General features: G+C 43.2%; 1 protein-coding gene across 5 annotated transcripts; it reads right to left on the bottom strand.

The window, feature by feature from the left end:
- Nucleotides 1-1,875: 1,875 nt before the first annotated feature.
- DCLRE1B (DNA cross-link repair 1B) lies at nucleotides 1,876-18,777 on the bottom strand. Of its 5 annotated transcripts, none has more exons than XM_007485170.3 (4): nucleotides 18,636-18,777; nucleotides 16,394-16,559; nucleotides 15,758-15,940; nucleotides 1,876-2,986 (listed from the first exon to the last, which is right to left on the bottom strand). In XM_007485170.3, exons 2-4 carry the CDS (start codon nucleotides 16,479-16,481, stop codon nucleotides 1,905-1,907), a joined length of 1,353 nt encoding a protein of 450 aa, XP_007485232.1. In that variant the 5' UTR covers nucleotides 16,482-16,559; nucleotides 18,636-18,777; the 3' UTR covers nucleotides 1,876-1,904. The 5 variants fall into 5 exon arrangements, with proteins under 5 accessions (XP_007485232.1, XP_007485230.1, XP_007485228.1 ...); XM_007485168.3 differs by having other exon boundaries at nucleotides 18,479-18,765; XM_007485166.3 differs by having other exon boundaries at nucleotides 18,297-18,737.
- Nucleotides 18,778-18,807: the final 30 nt, after the last annotated feature.

Here is an 18,807-nt window from a genome sequence, read left to right as displayed (position 1 = left end):
GCCCTTCTGTCTTAAATTTGTTACAAGAGTTTAAAAAAAATATACTTTACAGTTCCTGAATCAACTGATGCTATTTAAGTAAGTGACATCACAACACTACATGCAGAGGTGAAAGGGGGGAAATTAAATTAAATTAAATTGAAGGCAAATGCTGAGGGACCAATACTGATTCCAAAGAAGAGATGAGATATTATTTGCCTCTTTTCAGAGAAAAGAAGGAAACTGATGGTCCATTTTGCCTTCTTGCCAGATAGGGCTACTATGTTGGTGACTTTTACATCTTTTTTAACCTTGCTGAACTTGTGGATGGGAAAATATCTAGAAATGATTGTGAGGTAAAAATAAAATGCACTAATAAATATTTACATGTGTTTTTTTAATTACGAAACACTTTTTTAAAACGCCACCCCAACACCACAGTCTATGAGGCCCTTCTTGGTGCTGGGAGATAAGCATTCCTTGTCTGAGCTCTACATAGAGAGGATATCCTTATCATCCCAGCCACCTTGACTCCCATAGTGCAGCAACTTGGGGTGCCGAGAGGAAGTCAGACAAGACCACGTCCACACAGGCCTTCAATAAATACTTGGTCACTTCATCTAGAACATCCTACCCCTCCCTGTGGTGTTTATACACTTAGCTCTCATCATATACATTTGCACTGGTATGCTATCTTATTATTGTCCTGTGTCTAATTTTCACAACTAGACTGGAAACTTCAGAGAAAGGAACACTTCGGTATCTTTCAGTATAAGAAAGCTCTATGCGCAGAGGAAATGTAATAAATATTCTGAATGCTATATATGTCTTTCAGAAGCAAATGACTATTTTGAGGTCTAAACTCATTACATCTTCGTCTGGGGAAAGGGTGGGAAAGTTTCTTCTGTGCCTGTAGGAAACAGGAGCTGCGAGCACCCCCCTACCCTCATGGCAGCTTCCATCCATGTCCTGAGCTTGCCTAGCTCGGTAACTCAGTGACAGCACTATCTTGCACCGGTTGGTCTATTCTGCCCTGTGAGCTGGTTGGTCTGGCATGCAGTCAAGGTGTTAGCAGAAGGCCAGGGCAGAACTGCATACCCCCTTCACATCAAGCCAGCTGGCTCCATGGTTTCTTGCTTGGAAACTAAAACAAACAGGCTGTGTGCTTAGCCTCCTCGATCAACCCAAGAGGCCAGGGGGGCAGCAAACATCTCAGCTATGCAAACTGGAGGAACATCTGGCAGGACATTTGGTCTCTTGCAACTCTGTCCCTGCCAAATGGCCAGGGGCTCCAGCAGAACTGGGCAGCCCCCAAAGGGAGGCACATTTTTACACTGCAAACCCCCCCCACCCCCAACCCTAACAATTAGCTAAGTTCAAGTGCCAATCATGATTGGAGACCACAGACTTAGAGCTGGCTGAGCGCCAAGATATAGGCCAGCAATTAGCCTGATCAAATCCCAGGAGGAGGAGGAGGGAATGGAATTCCCATCAAGCTGGTTCCTAGTTTCTCTCTGGCTTCCTGCTCCCTTCCAGAGGCCCCAAGATGGGAATTGGCTGAAGTCACAGAACATAAGAGATTGTCAGGGTTGCTACTTACACACCCCCCTACCCCCCAATCACAATGATCCTGTGGGGATATGGTTAGTGATGCTCACAGTGCAAAAATGAAATGAAAGGAATTAGGGAGAGGAACAGTGGAGAGAGACAAGCAGCAAGGAGACAGCATCTCTTGACTCAGATGGATCTTCTGAGTAACCTGGAGAACCAGGACCATTGCTCTACAAGGCCTACTGTGGTCTAGGTTCAGGTTAAAGCAGGCCAGTAAGGCCCACAAAAAGGCCTTATCACTCCCTCCATGACCCATCAGACACTTGGCCCCTTGAGATGCCACAAAGGAAACACAAAATATCTATCTTTATTTCTCATCTATATTGTGAAAAGAGCTCCAAATGGCTACTACCCCCACCCATACTCCTCAGATATTTTTCCACTTGGTGGTCAAAGTTCCTTGAGGAGTATCCAATTTGGACGCAGCTCAGAGGTGTTAGGAGGTATTCTAGTGCCAGAATCCAGGGCTCAGCTGCCTGCACCCTCGAGGCTTTACTGGCACTGGTTCTAAGCCCACTATCTTCTTTCCAACAAACATGCTGAGGCCTGGAGTTACTCTGCTTCCTCAGTTCTTTAGGGCTGTCTCCTTTACCAACAGTCCTTTGCTGCCCTGAGAATTCTGTCAGGGTAGCCTTCACAGTCTGCATTGCCTTGTCTGATGAGAATGGTACTGGCCAATCCTCTCCATCCTCACTGTGAGAGTCTTCCAGATGGAGTGGCAGCTGTTCTGTGGCACATGTAACAGGCAGATTGGGCTGCTCCTGACTGTCCTTACCCAGGGTGAAAAGGCTCTCCCTCCTAGGTCTCTTGAGATCTCTCAAATCTTGAGGTGGCTCAGATTCCTTCTCGGGTGACTCAAAGACAACACCCTGGGTCCTTAGCCTCTTTGGTCTTCTCTGCAGTAGCCAGACACGGCCCCATTCTTTTGGGGGGTTCAAAGAAGTCCCCATGTATTGTTGCACAGACAGAGGCACCTGGGGTTCAATGAGTAGCCAGGAACTCAGGCTTTCCCGGAAATAATCCTCACAAGGTACTCCCTGGACAATAGGCACTATCCTGCAGGGCCTCAGTGCAGCCACAAAGTCACACAACTCAGAGAAGGAGGAGTGGTCAGAATAAGGAATCACATGAATACCTGGATGGGAGATGTGGATTCTCCGGCTTGTAGGCAGGATGGCAATAGTTGGATGTGTGCGATTCCACTGCAGCATGGCACTCCAGGAAACCTCGGCACGATTCACAGCATGGATGCGGCCTGCCCCCTCCTCCACAGTAAACACACTGGCTAGTTCCATCAGTTGGACCACCTCCATCCGTTGGGGACTCAGCACTACCCAGGTCTGGAACTCCAGGCCCAGCTGTTCTAGGAGGGACTCTTTGCCCAAGCTGTAGAGACCTAGATAAAGATAAGATGGGAGAGAAGGGAGAGTATGAAGGGAATCAGAGGTCACTAACAATGAAAAAAAATTACACCAGCATCAGAACAACATGAATTGCTAGCAAACTGAGGATGAGGGAACTGCGAAGCTTACCAACTGAAGGCCCAGTTTTCTCTCTTATTCCATTCTGTTCCTACCTTCAAAACCCATCCCTTCTAGCAAGGCTGCCTTGATAGCACTACACCACTCGAAGCCTTTTTCTACTCCCGTTAGGACCCCTATGCTGTGTTCTTTCTAGATTCAGCTGCATATTCACCGATCCACTTAAAATTCAGGCATTACTTATAGGGAGCCCGTTTCTATGCTGGGGATTACAAGAGACATCTTTGTCCTCTCCCAGAATTTACAGGTTTAGCAGGCAAGATGGCACAAAGAGAAATATCAAGACATGCCACCTGCCCCAGTGGGAAGTTCCTGAAAGAATTCATAAACGAGGTGGCCCTTGACCAAGACTTTGAACAATGGCAACAGGATTTCGACAAGAGGGCATTTGGGGATGAGAAGCAATTTATATGATAGGAATAACATGAAAACACAGATCATCTGGGGAAGAACTGAGGGTTTCATGAAAGGGAAAGTCAGATTGTAGGGAGATCACTGATGGCCCAGGAGTAAGAGTCTGAACCTCTTTGTGTAGGCAATGGGGAATCCTCTGGTTTATGAAGAGGACAGTAACAGAGAGCTATGTCGGGATCTAGTACAATATCTAAGATTGATGACAGGGTAAAGACTTTAGGCAAAAACACTAGTTGGCAGCTGGGTGGCTCAGTAGATTGAGAGCCAGGCCTAGAGAGGAGAGGTCTTTGGTTCAAATCTGACCTCAGACACTTCCTAGCTGTGTGACCCTGGTCAAGTCACTTAACACCCATTGCCTAGCCCTTACCACTCTTCTGACTTGGAACCAATACACAACATTGATTCTAAGATGAAAAGTAAGGTTGTTTTTTTTTTAAAGCTACTAAAACATTCTAGGCAAGAAAAAATGAGAGCCCACATTTAAATTCATGGTAGTAGGAATGACAAAGAGTAGCATAACGTAAAGCATTGATTAATGATGGTCCTTTAATCTACTTTATGACTGTGGAAGGCTAGTCACTTCAACCATGCTGAGTATCATTTAAAATGTGTTCAGTACTGCTAACATGTCCTATGACATAGTCTTCAGAATATCCTCAATGGTAAAAACAACAACAAAAAAACCCAGAAGAGTGGGGTCATGAAAGCCCAGAGAAGAAAGAAGAACAAGAAGAACAAAACTGTCAAATACTGAAGAGTAGTTAAGAAGGATGAGAGGACTGAGAAAAGGCCACTGGTAACCTGGGAGAGAGCAGCTTCAATTCAATGCTTGTGTCAGAAGCAAATTGGCACAGGGTTTAGAACTGAGTAATGGGAAAACTGTGGAGATATCGAGTTTAAGTAACTTTCTTTAAGATTTTTATCTTTGAAGGGGAGGAGAAGGAGGGAGAATAGCCAGCAGGAATAACAGGACCAAGTGAGGGATTTTTAAGGATGGGGGACATAAATACATTTGCAGGCATCTGGGAAGGAGTAGTTCTTAAGGAAAGATTGCAAGTAAGAAAGAGGAGGGAGAGAGTGGGGGAAATCTGTTGGAGAAGACAGGTTGGGAGGGGATCCAGGTGCTCTTGTACAGGGGTTGGCCTTGACAAGGAGGAGGACCACTTCTTCATCAGAGACATAAGTGAAGGAAGAGATAATGGGGGAAGGTATCTGAGTGATATGAGGTAAGGAGGAGAGGAAAAGAGGGAGCTCATGACAAAAGGTCTCTTTTGGGGTCAAGTATGAGTCAAGGTCCACAGCTGTGAGAGTAAAAGGAGCTGGTGTCTTGGGAGGTTAGAGGAGGGATGGATGGGGAGGTTTGAAACAGCTTCTGTGGAGAGTAGACTATCAAATGGACTAGAGAGATTGCCTTGTTACTCTGAGGGTCTGCGTGTCTAGATCAGGCAGTCTAAATTTGTAGTGGACCCAGTCACCACAGTTTCATGATTTCCTCCAGCTCCACTTAGCAGCCTGTAAATAGGAACAAAGGAGGTGGGTGTTGGGAACAGTCCAGGATTGGAGCTTGGCAAGGCAGGACTGGTGATAGGACAAGGGGATGTGGAATTTGAGAACAGAGGCTAGTGTACAGCTGAATTGGCTTATCAAATGGTCAAGATATGGAATCATAATAATAGTAATTAGCATTTTTATAGAGCTTCATAATTTACCCATGTTTTACATGTGTTCTCTCATTGGATCCTCATAACAATCCTGGGAGTTGGGTGCTAAATTACTGTTCTCATTTTACAGAGGAGAAAACCAAAGCTTACAGAAGTTAAGTGACCTGTGCAGGATCACACAATTAGTAAGTGTCTGAGTCAGGATTTGAACTCAGATCTTTCTGACTCCAAGTCCTATACTCTATTCATTAGACTACCCAGCTACCTCTAAGGAAGGGCAGGAGAGTATATCTTGTGTAGAGGCAAAAGGGAAGAGCTGACAGGTAGAGGGACAGTGAGGACAAAGAACAAGGGTAGGGATCCCAAAGCACAGGGAAAGATGGAATGATAAAAAGTTTGTGTGCAACCTAATATCAGATAAAGGAATGTTAGTGTATGAACATGGAAGTGGACCGTTTTGGGTGAAGGTAAAATTAAGGGTATGACTACCTAAGGGGGTAGGTAAGGAAGAGGTGATGGAAATTAAGTTGAGTAAGGAACTGGGAAGTTAGGGTATCTGAAGAAGTATCCATCACTATGTCAGTCAACAAACACTAGTATTAAGCCCTATGCTATATATTGCAGATACTAAGAAAGGGAAACAATTCCTTCTCTCAAGGAAATTACAGTCTGTCTAATGGGAGACACATCCTATAAAGAAGCTGAAAGGGTGAGGATGTGGGTGCTGAAGCCTACATCATATTCTCTCTGCTGTACCACACCGGGATCATGAAGGCCTTGGAAACTGAACCAAACCAATATCTTTTCAAGGAATCGTGGTTATTTGGCTTGGAGCAGGGATGTGGGGGACATGCTATCAGAGATGTCTTTAGAGCCTTAGGAAAGAAGATTTAAACTTGCTCTACTTAACTTCAGAGGGCAGAATGAGAAGCTGGGTGGAAGCTGCAGAGGGAGATGTGGGGTCTTATCAGGAAACATTTCTAACCGTTATGTCCTCAAGTGGAATGGGCTGTGTTGAGAGGCAGTGGATGAGAAGTCATGTTAAAGATGCTGGATCAGATTCAATGCTGACTCAGCAGCCCCTTAGGTCCTCTAATTCACTGTCTATGACTCAGACATCCTCTAAACTTCTAAGTTCAACCTCCCACCAGTCCATATATCACCAGTGGGTCCCAGCCCTGAGGGGAGTGAACTTGGAAAGCTGTGGCTCCAGCACTCTAAGACTCTCTTCCTTATTCCCCAGGGGGGTCTTCATCCCAGCCCCTCTCAGGGGCATAGGGACCGAGTCCTGGTACATTTTTTCTTGACACATTTTTCTGCTCTTCCATCAATTCTTTAGGAGAATCTGATAAGGTGTTACCAAGTGAGATGTCCCACTGCACAAAGCATATGTCAAAGAAGAGAGCCATAAAGATTGGGGATGCCAGGAGTTCGGTCTCAGAAAGAGTCTGGAGGCTGTGGTGGGATAGGGCAAAGATACCAAATAACAGAGCAGGTAGCAATTAAAAAACCACATGTGTTTTACTCCAGACAGCCCCCAGGTTGCTGGACAGAAATTTTCTCCACCCTGTGAATGCAATTTGGATAAACAAAGGTCAGTGACTCCTACGGTGTGCTCTGTGGTTGAAGACCAAGGACTGGCTCCAAATAAGGTAAAAATTTCAAATGGATCTGTGATTTTATTAATTTAGGAGGTCACTGAAATGATGAAGATCACAAGCCATTTGTGCATGCGCACACATACACACACAAGATGCATGCTGAAATCTAGGCAATAGACAGGCATTAGCCATTTGGTCTTTTCTATGTGAACAGACAGGTGAAACTCCTCTCAGTGATTAAAGGGTCTCTTCTAGGAGGTTCGGCAATGTCTTGGTACTTGATGCAATTGGTGCAATGTCATCTGAAGACAGCAAGGAACACCTGGAAGACCTCGTCATCTACTGTAGAGCATCCATCTCTTGATTTTATGCATTGTTTGATGGGTCCTATCATATGGTCATTGCAGGTTTGGGCTTGGGGTTTTTTGGAGAATATCTCCCTTGCCTCATCCAAGCTCAAAGTGTACTGGCCCCTCATGGGCCCAACCCCACTGCTGACCAGTACGGAACCTCTGACCTGCTTCATTTCAGATGTGAGCAATTTTACCTCTCCTTAAAGCAGATGGGAGCCCCTGCACCTAGGAGTTTACCACATTGATGCTAGGCACAGTTTGATTATTCAATCAGACTTTAGCCCTTCTGTAGCATCTGATGGACTGCAGCTCACAACTCTTGAACTAAAACAATCCATCAGCCTAAACCTCTGCAGGAGAAGGTCTGATATAAGCTTTCAATGCCATGAAATAAGGGTTATTTCCATGGTCACATCTCCAAAGGAATTCTGAATTACCTTCATAAGCTGTGTGTGAGATACCTTGTAACAGAGCCTGTAAGGCAATAGTTTGTTTTCAATCAACAAACAATTAAGGCAATGGGATCTTATACTGTCTACACCTTTCAGGTAATTGTGAGACAATAAAGAAGCATTTTAAAAATCTAGCTCTGCCTTGGTGGTCTTTCCTAAATGTAACTAAATTAAACCAATCTGGGATCAATATCCTCCCTAAAAAAACAAAGACTATTGGGATCCTTATTAGGCATTCACAGTTTCCTACTTCCTTAAAGGGAAGTCCTGGAAAGGAATAGATTATGGTACCTGAGAGATGGTTCCATCAAAAACTAGGAAACATAACATTGGGATGGTCTGATGGGTTGTGCAGCTGCAATCATTATTGTTGCTGCATTTGTCAACTGAGGATTAATCTATCAGTGGTGAATCAGAAAGAAGCAGCAGAGGCTAGAGACAAGATCAGGAGGCTGAACAAGGACAGTGATCATGGGTGACAGAAAGGAGATAAAGAAGATTTGAGATATACTGTAGAGCAGAAAGACAGGACTTGGTAATTGAGTGGGTATCTACTGTAAGAAAGATTAGATGGATCAAGGATGACTGAAATTCTTAGGGTGCCCACAATAGTGCTCTTAACAAAAGAGGAAGAGGAGGAAAGACTGGTGTACAATTGTGGGGGGTTGAGATAGATGAGTCTAGTTTAGGACATGCTGGTTTGAACCATCAGAAAGTTATCTAGCAGAAAGAAAATGGGAGGGAAAGAGCTCAAGACAAGTCAAAGGTAGATATTTTTGGACTGGACTTGTGATTTTATTGATATAGAAAACTTCCACTGAAGAAATTCCCTCTAGCAATGCTGATTATTGCAGTGCAGCAACTAACTGTTCTGCAACTTAAGAGTTATCTGGGGAACTGAAGGAGAATATATATATATATATATAAAACTTGCTCTTGATTACAAAGCCAATGTGTGTCAGAGACAGGACTTGAAGTCTTCCCTCTCTCATGTTTTCCCCTTTAGAATGGAAGTTCCTTGAGGACAGGGTCTATTTCACTTTTGTATTTGTATTCCCAGTGCTTAGCATACTAAGGACTTAATAAGAAATATTTTTCATTCATTCACTTCTGATTTGAGGTCAGCTAATTAGCTAGAAGGCCGGGTTGCCTAGCATATAGTAAGAGTTTAATAAATATTTGTTGATATTTCTTAAGAGTTGATAGTTGGAAGAATGTAGATGAAACTACTAAGGGTGAGTGTGTGGAAAGAAGAAAAGAGGGCCTAGAACAGAACTTTAGGAAATAGAACATAGAAAAGGAAATGGGATAACAACATAAATTTATTGATAGGGTGGACAGGGCCAGGAGAATAGGGAGTACTTCATGGAAAGAGTATGATTTGAGTTGCTAAAGGATGGGTGGGAAGTCAACAGTCCAAGAGGGTGGAAAGACTCCTGAGCAATAAAAGAGGGTGTAAGGAAAGGCAAAGCAGGAGAGGCCAGAGACAGAAGTAACCTAGCTGGACTAAAGGAACTTCCTAGATGTGTGACCCCCCTGGCAAGTCACTTAACCTCTGACTGCTTGACAAAAGGATCCATTGGATCCACTGAAGGAAATGGTAAACTAATAGCTTGCAAAGAAAACCCCATGGATATTTATGATTGTGTGACGAAGAGTTGGACACAACCGAACGTCAAAAATTAACTATTCAATTCATTTGAGCAATGAAACTAGCCAAACAAGTGAACTTTTTCCATTAAAAAATATATATGTAGCAATCAAATTATAGGACCTAGCAACTTTACAGCAAGAATAGTATTTCTATGTATATAAACTCACCATACACAAATGCAGTCAGTCAATACACACTAAGTACTTAACTTTTTCCAGGCATTGTACTAAGTACTGGAGATAAAAAGAAAGTCCCTCCTCTCAAAAAGCTCCCAATCTAAAGGAGGAAATGACATGTAAACAATGATGTATAAACATGATATAGAATTAAACTCAGCAGAGGGAAGGAACTAACATTGAGGAAGAATAGGAAAGGTTTATTTCTTCTTTTTTAAAAACTTTTATATCTTCTGTCTTAGAGTTGATACTAAGTATTGGTTTCAAGGCAGAAGAGCTAAGGGCTAGGCATTTGGGTTAAGTGACTTGCCCCCGGGATCACAAAGCTGGGAAGTGTCTGAAGCCTAAGAAAGGTTTCTTATAGAAGGTAGGATTTTAGATTAGACTTGAAGGAAACCAGGAAGCAGAGATAAAAGGGAAAGCATTCCAGGTATGGGCAATAGCCAGTAGAAATACCCAAAGTCAGGAGAGGTGTGTTTTCTGGCCAGGGGAATGCATCCATGGTAGAGTGCACAACTGTAATGGCTGGGGGGAAGGGCAGATTATGAAAGGTAGTGATAGGGGCCTCCTTGGGTTTACTGAGTAGGAGGCATGACATAGTCAGATCTGTGCTTCTGGAACATCACACTGACAGACAGATGAGTGTAGGACAGAAGGGATTGGGGAGACCTGTGGCAGGAAACCAACAAATAGCTGGCTGTAATCAAGCAAGCTTGAGGTAATGAAGGCCAATACCACAGTGCTGGCAGTGTCACAGGAAAGGAGGCATCCACAAGCAAGAGTAGTAACAAGGTTAAACTCAGCCGACTTCAGCAACAGACTGGATAAGAGGGTCTGAGAGAGGGAGGCACCAAAGATGATGCCGAGGCTGTGAGCTTGAGTGACTGGGAAGAGAGCGGTCCCCTTGATAGTAATAGGGAAGTCTAGAAGAGGGGAGGCTTTGAGGGGGAAAGACATGAATTCTGTCTTGATCATGCTGAGTTTAAGATGTCTACAGTGAAAAATAAAGGTGAATCATCTGATTTCAATGGAATATTTTCAGTGAAAATCTACTCCTTTCTTTAAATGGTTCTGCTTAATGGATGCAATCATTCCTTAATTCCCTATTTGTGTCTGGACACTTTGGTTGTGTTTTTGTAAAAGTGTGAGGTATAGCAAGAAGGCCAATTGGGCTGAACCACCCAGAGCAGAATGTCATAAAAGGGAGTTAATGTTTGATGTTGGGGTCAAGAGGGAGTCATGAGACTGAGTAGGAGGCATAACATGGTCAGACCTGCTCTTTTGGAAAATGCCTTTGGAAGGACAGATTAGCATGGGGAGAGAATGAAGGCAGACAGACCAATTATACTGGTCAAGGCAAGGGGTAAAGAAGGAATGAACCAGGTTGATGGCTGTGTAAGAAGAGGAGTGGGGCAAAGGGAAGAAATGCTATGGAGGGAGATAAGACATAAGATCTCGCTACCCTTTGATTGCATGAGGTGAGTATGATGAGAAGACTGTGACACCAAATAGAAAATGAATCTAGGTCATTAGAAAATTCTTATCAGAAATATAGACATTTGGGAGAGGGTTTTGCATATAATGTTACGACTTTTTCCATGCTAACTCTCCATTCATGTCTTTCTAACAGATGTAGCTTACTCTGGCCTACATAAAATGAAAAACAGGAGTGAGGCAGGGGAAGGAAAACTCTTGTTCACTAGTCATACCCTTAATTTTACCTTCACCCAAAACGGTCCACTTCCATGTTCATACACTAACATTCCTTTATCTGATATTAGGTTGCACACAAACTTTTTATCATTCCATCTTTCCCTGTGCTTTGGGATCCCTACCCTTGTTCTTTGTCCTCACTGTCCCTCTACCTGTCAGCTCTTCCCTTTTGCCTCTACACAAGATATACTCTCCTGCCCTTCCTTAGAGGCAGCTGGGTAGTCTAATGAATAGAGTATAGGACTTGGAGTCAGAAAGATCTGAGTTCAAATCCTGACTCAGACACTTACTAATTGTGTGATCCTGCACAGGTCACTTAACTTCTGTAAGCTTTGGTTTTCTCCTCTGTAAAATGAGAACAGTAATTTAGCACCCAACTCCCAGGATTGTTATGAGGATCCAATGAGAGAACACATGTAAAACATGGGTAAATTATGAAGCTCTATAAAAAAGCTAATTACTATTATTATGATTCCATATCTTGACCATTTGATAAGCCAATTCAGCTGTACACTAGCCTCTGTTCTCAAATTCCACATCCCCTTGTCCTATCACCAGTCCTGCCTTGCCAAGCTCCAATCCTGGACTGTTCCCAACACCCACCTCCTTTGTTCCTATTTACAGGCTGCTAAGTGGAGCTGGAGGAAATCATGAAACTGTGGTGACTGGGTCCACTACAAATTTAGACTGCCTGATCTAGACATGCAGACCCTCAGAGTAACAAGGCAATCTCTCTAGACCATTTGATAGTCTACTCTCCACAGAAGCTGTTTCAAACCTCCCCATCCATCCCTCCTCTAACCTCCCAAGACACCAGCTCCTTTTACTCTCACAGCTGTGGACCTCGACTCATACTTGACCCCAAAAGAGACTTTTTGTCATGAGCTCCCTCTTTTCCTCTCCTCCTTACCTCATATCACTCAGATACCTTCCCCCATTATCTCTTCCTTCACTTATGTCTCTGATGAAGAAGTGGTCCTCCTCCTTGTCAAGGCCAACCCCTGTACAAGAGCACCTGGATCCCCTCCCAACCTGTCTTCTCCAACAGATTTCCCCCACTCTCTCCCTCCTCTTTCTTACTTGCAATCTTTCCTTAAGGACTACTCCTTCCCAGATGCCTGCAAATGTATTTATGTCCCCCATCCTTAAAAATCCCTCACTTGGTCCTGTTATTCCTGCTGGCTATTCTCCCTCCTTCTCCTCCCCTTCAAAGATAAAAATCTTAAAGAAAGTTACCTAAACTCGATGTCTCCACAGTTTTCCCATTACTCAGTTCTAAACCCTGTGCCAATTTGCTTCTGACACAAGCATTGAATTGAAGCTGTTCTCTCCCAGGTTACCAATGATTTCTTAACTGCCATATACCATGGCTTTTTCTCTTTTAAATATTTTCAGTTTCAAATTCCCTCTCCCATCCATTAAGAAGGCAAGAAAAACAAAGCCCATTACAAATTTGAATAGCTTTGTAAAACAAATTTCCACATCAGCCATGTCCAAACCAAAAAAAAAAAAGAAAGAAAGAAAGAAAGAAAAAGAAAATAGGCTTCAATCTGCACTGAGTCCATTATCCCACTATCTGGAAGTGAAAAACACAAGTCATTATGAGTTCTTTAGAATTATGGTGGGCCATTGTGTTGATCAGTTTCTAAATCTTTCAAAGTTGATTATCTTTATTATATTGTTACTATATAAATTGTTCATATGGTTTTGTTCAGGTCACTTCATCAGCTGATACATTTCTTCCCAGATTTCTCTGGAACCATCCACTTTATAATTTCTAACAGAAGAATATCCCATTGTATTCATATACTATAACTTTTTAACCATTCTGTAACTGATGGGTAGATCCTCTGTTTCTAATTGATGTGAATAGCCTTTTCTCAACTTTCTTTTCCTTCTTGGCCTCTCTAAAACCTTTGGCACTCTTGGTGGTCTTCTCCCCTTGATACTCTTTCCTCTATGGGCTTTCATACCAGTTTCTCTTCGTTCTTATATTAGACTGCTCCTCATTTTCCTTCACTGGATCTTCATTCATGTCATGCCCACTAACTGTCAGAGACTCTGTCTCAGGCCTTTATCTCTTTAAGCTCTTTTCTACCTCCCTTGGCAACCTCATCAGTTCCTATGGGTTCATATTTTAATATAGATAATTCCAAGAGGCTAGTTCTAGCTTCTGTCCTATGCTCCTGTCCCACATCACCAACTGCCCATTAGATATCTCAAAATGGAAGTCCTTTAGAAAACTCAAACTCAATATGTCCAAAATAAAATACATTCCCCTTTGCCCACACCCTCCCCTCTTCCAGTCTTCTCCTCAGTGACCCAGGCCTACAATCTCTCAGTATCATCTTCAACTCCACACACATCTAGCTTGCTGCAAAATCTTCTTTTCTAGTTCTACAACATCTTTCATAAATGTCCCTTTCTCTCCATTCACAAAGGAAACACTTTTGTACTGGCCCTCATCAGTCCTTACTTGGGCTTTCATCTCTCTAAACCCTCTTTGCTCAGCTATCAAAGCGACTTTTCTAAACTGGAGACACCAACCATTCTCTTTCCCAACTGAATAAATCTGGCGATTTCTTATTCCCAGGATCAAATAGAAACTCTTCTTTTTCATATCCAAAATTCTCCATAACATGACTCCTTCCTACCTTTCCAGTCTTCTTGTATGTCCATCCTCCGCTCTCACTTGAAGAGCCAACTACCCTACTTGCTCATCCTTGCACAAGACATACCACCTCGATTTTTCACTCCTTTGCTCTGGCTGATCCCACTGCTTGGGATGACGCTTTCTCTCTTTAACTTCACCTGCTAGATTCCTTGACTTCCCTCAAAACTCAGCACCAATCACTCTTCTGCAAAAGGCCTTTTCTGGTCCTCCCCAGCTGCCAGTGCCTTACCAAAGAGATCACCTTCCGTTTACTCTGCACACATCTAATACATACCTAGCTATTTTCATATTGTCTCCCACACTTGACCCTATGAGTTCCTTGAAGGCAAGGACTGTTTTGTCTTTTACTGAATCCCTGCTTCTTAGTATGATGCCTGGTGTATAATAAGAACTCAATCAATCCTTCTAGATTAGAGAAACCATGGCAGAGATAACTTTGAAGTAACTCAAAGTCACAAGTCATGGACATCTGACTTGGGAATGCTTTTGTGGGTATAAAAATATGCTGCCCTTTAGATAAGAAAGATGTTCAATATAGTAAACATCTATTAAGTTTCTTACTATGTGCAAAGCAGAATAAAAAGACAAAAAAGATATGGTTTCTGCCCTAAAAGAGCTTATATTCCTCCGAGAGAGACAATTCATGTAGATAAATACAAAATCATTTGAGGGGAGAGCAAACACTAACAACTAGGGGTGAGGATCAGGAAAGGCTTCACATAGGCCATTGAATGAACCTTAAAGAAGCCAAGGATTCAAATATTCACATGAGGAAAGCAAAAATTCCAGGCCAAAGGCACAGACTATGTGAAGGATTAGAGATGGGAGACCAGGGGATCACAGACTTAGAACTAGAAGGGACTTCAAAGGTCATCTAGGACAACCTCCTTATTTTATAAATGAAGAAACAGAGGCCTAAAGAGCATGAGTGCTTTGCCCCAGCTCATTTAGACAGTAATAAGATCTTCAATTTGGATCAAGGTCTCCTGACTGCGGAAGCAATGTTCTTGGCTATATAGCTGAAGGAACAGCCTCTAGTATGTCTGGAACACAGAATGTGTGACGGGGAATAATAGAAAATGACTGCAGAGGTAGGTGGGAGCCAGGGAATAGGAAGTTCTAAATGACAAGGTAAAGTGCTGACATTTTATTCTAGAGGTAATAGAAAGCTAATAAAGATTTTGCTTGAGATGCTGCCTTTGCCTCACCATTAATATTGCTATTTTCCAAAAAGGTGGGCTTGTGCTGGTCTCATTTGTGACAGATAATGCATTGTGCCAAATTTGCTTGTCAGGGTCTGGGTCACAAATGAGGATAAAAAATACAGTGGGTTTCTGGGAAATTGCACTTTGGCCTAACGTATCATGTTAGAACAGCTTGCCCAATAGTTCATATTCATTTTTTACTGTTTCATTTGAGATGCTGCAATACAATAGAACCAGCCACACATAGCACACTTGGCTCAGGAGATGTCAAAAATCTGTCCAACTTTTCCATTCTACTTCTAGCTCAACTTCTTTCTGTAACCTGATGAAAAGAATTTTTTAAATCTGAGGTCTTACAGTGATAGTAGGAGGGGATGATGTTGAGTAAGAAAGAAATTAAGTGCTTTTATTTAAAAGACATTTGATAGTAGCTAAGCTAAATGCTGGAAAGAAATCTGGAACTTCCTTCTCTGCCAGTTCTTGTTGGCCTATAGGCGATTCTGGGAAAAAGAATAAACAAAAGATGACACCCACAAAAAAGGTGAGTAAGCAGGGGAAGTAATACTCTCAGAAAGAAATTAAAACAAAGATTGTTTCAGTGTAGAACATGATCACGATGACTACTTGTGTGGTAATATTGATGTATAGCTGAGTTAAAATCAAAACACTAAAAAATCTCAGCTATTTAGCTCAAGAGTCAAAACAAAAAAGGGAATCACTCACCGATTTTGACATCATGCTGTGGGTGTTGACGGATAAGCTCAGTAATCTGATGAGTGGCCTCCTGGCGGGAGGGGAGGACCAGGGAAGGGTCACAGTTGGTATTGTCCAGGTAAAGAGTATGGATCTGCTTCCCAAGCCTTAGGGCAGGCTCCTGCAGCATGGATGGTGTATAACGGAAGTCCCCTTGAAGGACAGTATGTGGGAGTGAGAACACTGAGACAAGGAAATCTTGGGATAAGCACCCTTCTCCATTCACTGACTAAACTCAACTTCTCTTGGAGGAAAATGGGCATGTATTTGTTCAGGAGTTTTTGAGGAAACTCAAATATTCTAAAGATCTCTAGTGGGAAAGGGATCTTTAGTGGCTAATGTCTCCCTGGAAAAATGGCAAGTAGCTTAACCTTGGGGAAATCTGTCGAGCCTGCCTTGTGAAGTTATTTCCTACCACTTAGTCTGCCTTTAGTTGTGCTACATATTGGAATCTCTAAAGAGAAGGAAATAAAGGTGTAGAGTAAAGCCTTGGCCTAACCAGGTGACAAAGCCAAAAGTTTGGGGGGTTGGGAGATACTGTTGTTTATTCTATCTGTGCAAATGCTGCTATCAGGGAACGAGAAAGAGTCCTTATGGAAAGCCCACCTGTGTATAGGATGGTCCCAAAATATCCTTCAAAAAGGAACATGACAGAGCCTGGGCAGTGGTTGGCATCAATCAGTGTCACAGTCATGGTCTCTTGTCCAATCTCATCTAAAGGCAGTACATGGCTCTCACCAACCTCCAGGGCCCGGATCCATTGCTTGGACACCTGAATACAGGGAAGAAATAGCAGATTGAGGAATCATTGTAGGAGCTAAACATTTTTTTAAAAAGCCCTTACCTTCTTTCTTAAAATCAATACTAAGAATCAATTCCAAGGCAGGAGAGGTGAAAGGGGTAGGCAACTGGAGTTAAGTGATTTATCCAGGGTCATACAGCTAGGAAATGTCTGAGGCCAGGTTTGAACAAGCTAAACATTTTCCTTTCCCAATACTCCTGCAGGGTCAAGATTGATTATTCAATGCAACATGGAAAATCCAATTTCTGAGTTATATTGAGGTAGAATTTGGTTTGCAAATTCCAAAACAATCTACCCTTCCCTCAGGAACTAGTCACACAGATACAAAATTACTTTGATGATTTAAAATGCATTTTAGTTAAAAGACTCAGGACACTGGAAAAGTTCTAGCATTCCCTGCATTTAGCCCTCAACCTGCCTGTTGAGGGTCTCTGGTTCTAAAATCATAGCTTGTATTTATAAATAATTTTGCAAATCACCTTCCTCAAAGCTGCCATGTGCAGTATAACATTACTTAAGAGAGGGCAGACAGGCTAATAGAATAAGGAAGATATGGGTTCAAGTCTCTTCCCCTCTGACACTTCCTGATTCTGAGACCCCTGGATAAATCATTTAACCTCAGGCAACTCTAAGAATAAGAACATACAGAGCTGCACTGGTGAGAATGAAGATGAAATTACAGGTGAAACTTGGCCAAAGAGCCCAGACTCTTTAATAGGAAGCCTCCTGGCTTCCTTCAAGCCTAAGTTAAAACCACAAAAATCTTTTCCTAGTCCTCCTTTATGCCTTTATCTCCAATTTATTATATACCTATGTATGTATGTATATTCATGTGTGCGTGTGTATAGTGTATATATGTACCTACATGTTATATATGGATGTGTAAATACACTATATATGTATGTATATACACATATGCATCTGTATCTAATATCTACATCTACTACATGGTAAATAGTTCTCTGCATATTTTCTCCCTCATTAGATTGTGAACTCCTTGAAAGCAGGGATTGTTTTTTGCCTTTTTCTGTATTTCCAGGACAGTGCCTGGCACATGATTGGTGTTAATAAACACCTACTGAGTTGATTTAATTCAAGCACTTATAGATGCCTCTACACAAGATGGCAGCTAGGTGGCACCAAGCCTGGTGTCGGAAATAAGTTCAATAGCCACTAATTGTGATGACCTGGGCAAGACACCTCACTTCCTTTTGCCTCAGTTTCACCTGTAAAATGGGGATAATGGCACCTACTTCCCAGGGTTGCTGTGAAGCTCAAATTAGATATCTGTAAAGTGTCTAGGGCGAAATAAGCACTGTGTAAAAGTTTGCTTTCACTATTTTTGCGGTATCCTCCGTTAAAGCACAAGTCCCTCCCTTGAGGGTAGGCCTATATTTGGCTTCCTTTCGGCATCACTAGTATTTGGCACAGTACCTATTCCCAGTACACAGTTCAGGTGCTACATAGAGATTAGATTATTACGATTCTTGGCTCCCCTGTCAGAGTGAAGCCCCTTGAAGGCAGGTCTGTCTTTGGCTTCTTTTCGTAGCTGGGGTACACAGCACAGGCGGAGCACACAGTAGGCACTCAATAAATGTTTAATGACCAACTTTCCCATTCCCGAGAGAGGATGTCCAGTGCACGAACTAGAGGGTTTCAGCACCCGCCGCCTGTTTTCCCTCTTGGCCCGGCCGGCCCCACCCCTACCTGCAGGCGGCGGTGCACTAGGCGCGCTGAGAGTGGGGAGCAGTAGAGTGGTCGCGCCCAGGTGCTGGACAAACCCTCAGTGTGGTCCGCATGCAAATGGGTCAGAAAGAAGAGGCGCGCAGAGCCCGCCCGACGCAGGTTCCACAAATCCACGGCGATGGGCGTGTGAGGGATTACGGTACCATTCATCTTGAGGGCACCGTCATGCACGGAGCAAGCGCCTCACGATTTGGGGGGGGGTGGCCCCACGTCACTCCGAGACGACGTCATTACCCTCTTCCCCCAGGATGCCGCTTCGCGGCGCGGCAAGGCAGGGCGGGGCCCAGCGGGGACACAGACCGTACTAGTAGATGTTGGATTGCGAAGATCCGCCCCAGCCCGATCTGGTGGCTGGAAGAACCTAAGAGTTCCCGCGGCTGCAGTTGCAGCTGCGCAGTGTGCGACGAAAGGCGAAAGAGACGATTCGAATAGGGTTGAGAAAGAACCGGAAGGAGGGGCGTGGCTCGAGTGA

Source organism: Monodelphis domestica, chromosome 2 (genome assembly GCF_027887165.1).
Source record: "Monodelphis domestica isolate mMonDom1 chromosome 2, mMonDom1.pri, whole genome shotgun sequence".
NCBI classification, from domain to species: domain Eukaryota; kingdom Metazoa; phylum Chordata; class Mammalia; order Didelphimorphia; family Didelphidae; genus Monodelphis; species Monodelphis domestica.
Note: the sequence above shows the minus strand (reverse complement) of the source record. Positions and strands in the feature narration are given on the sequence as shown.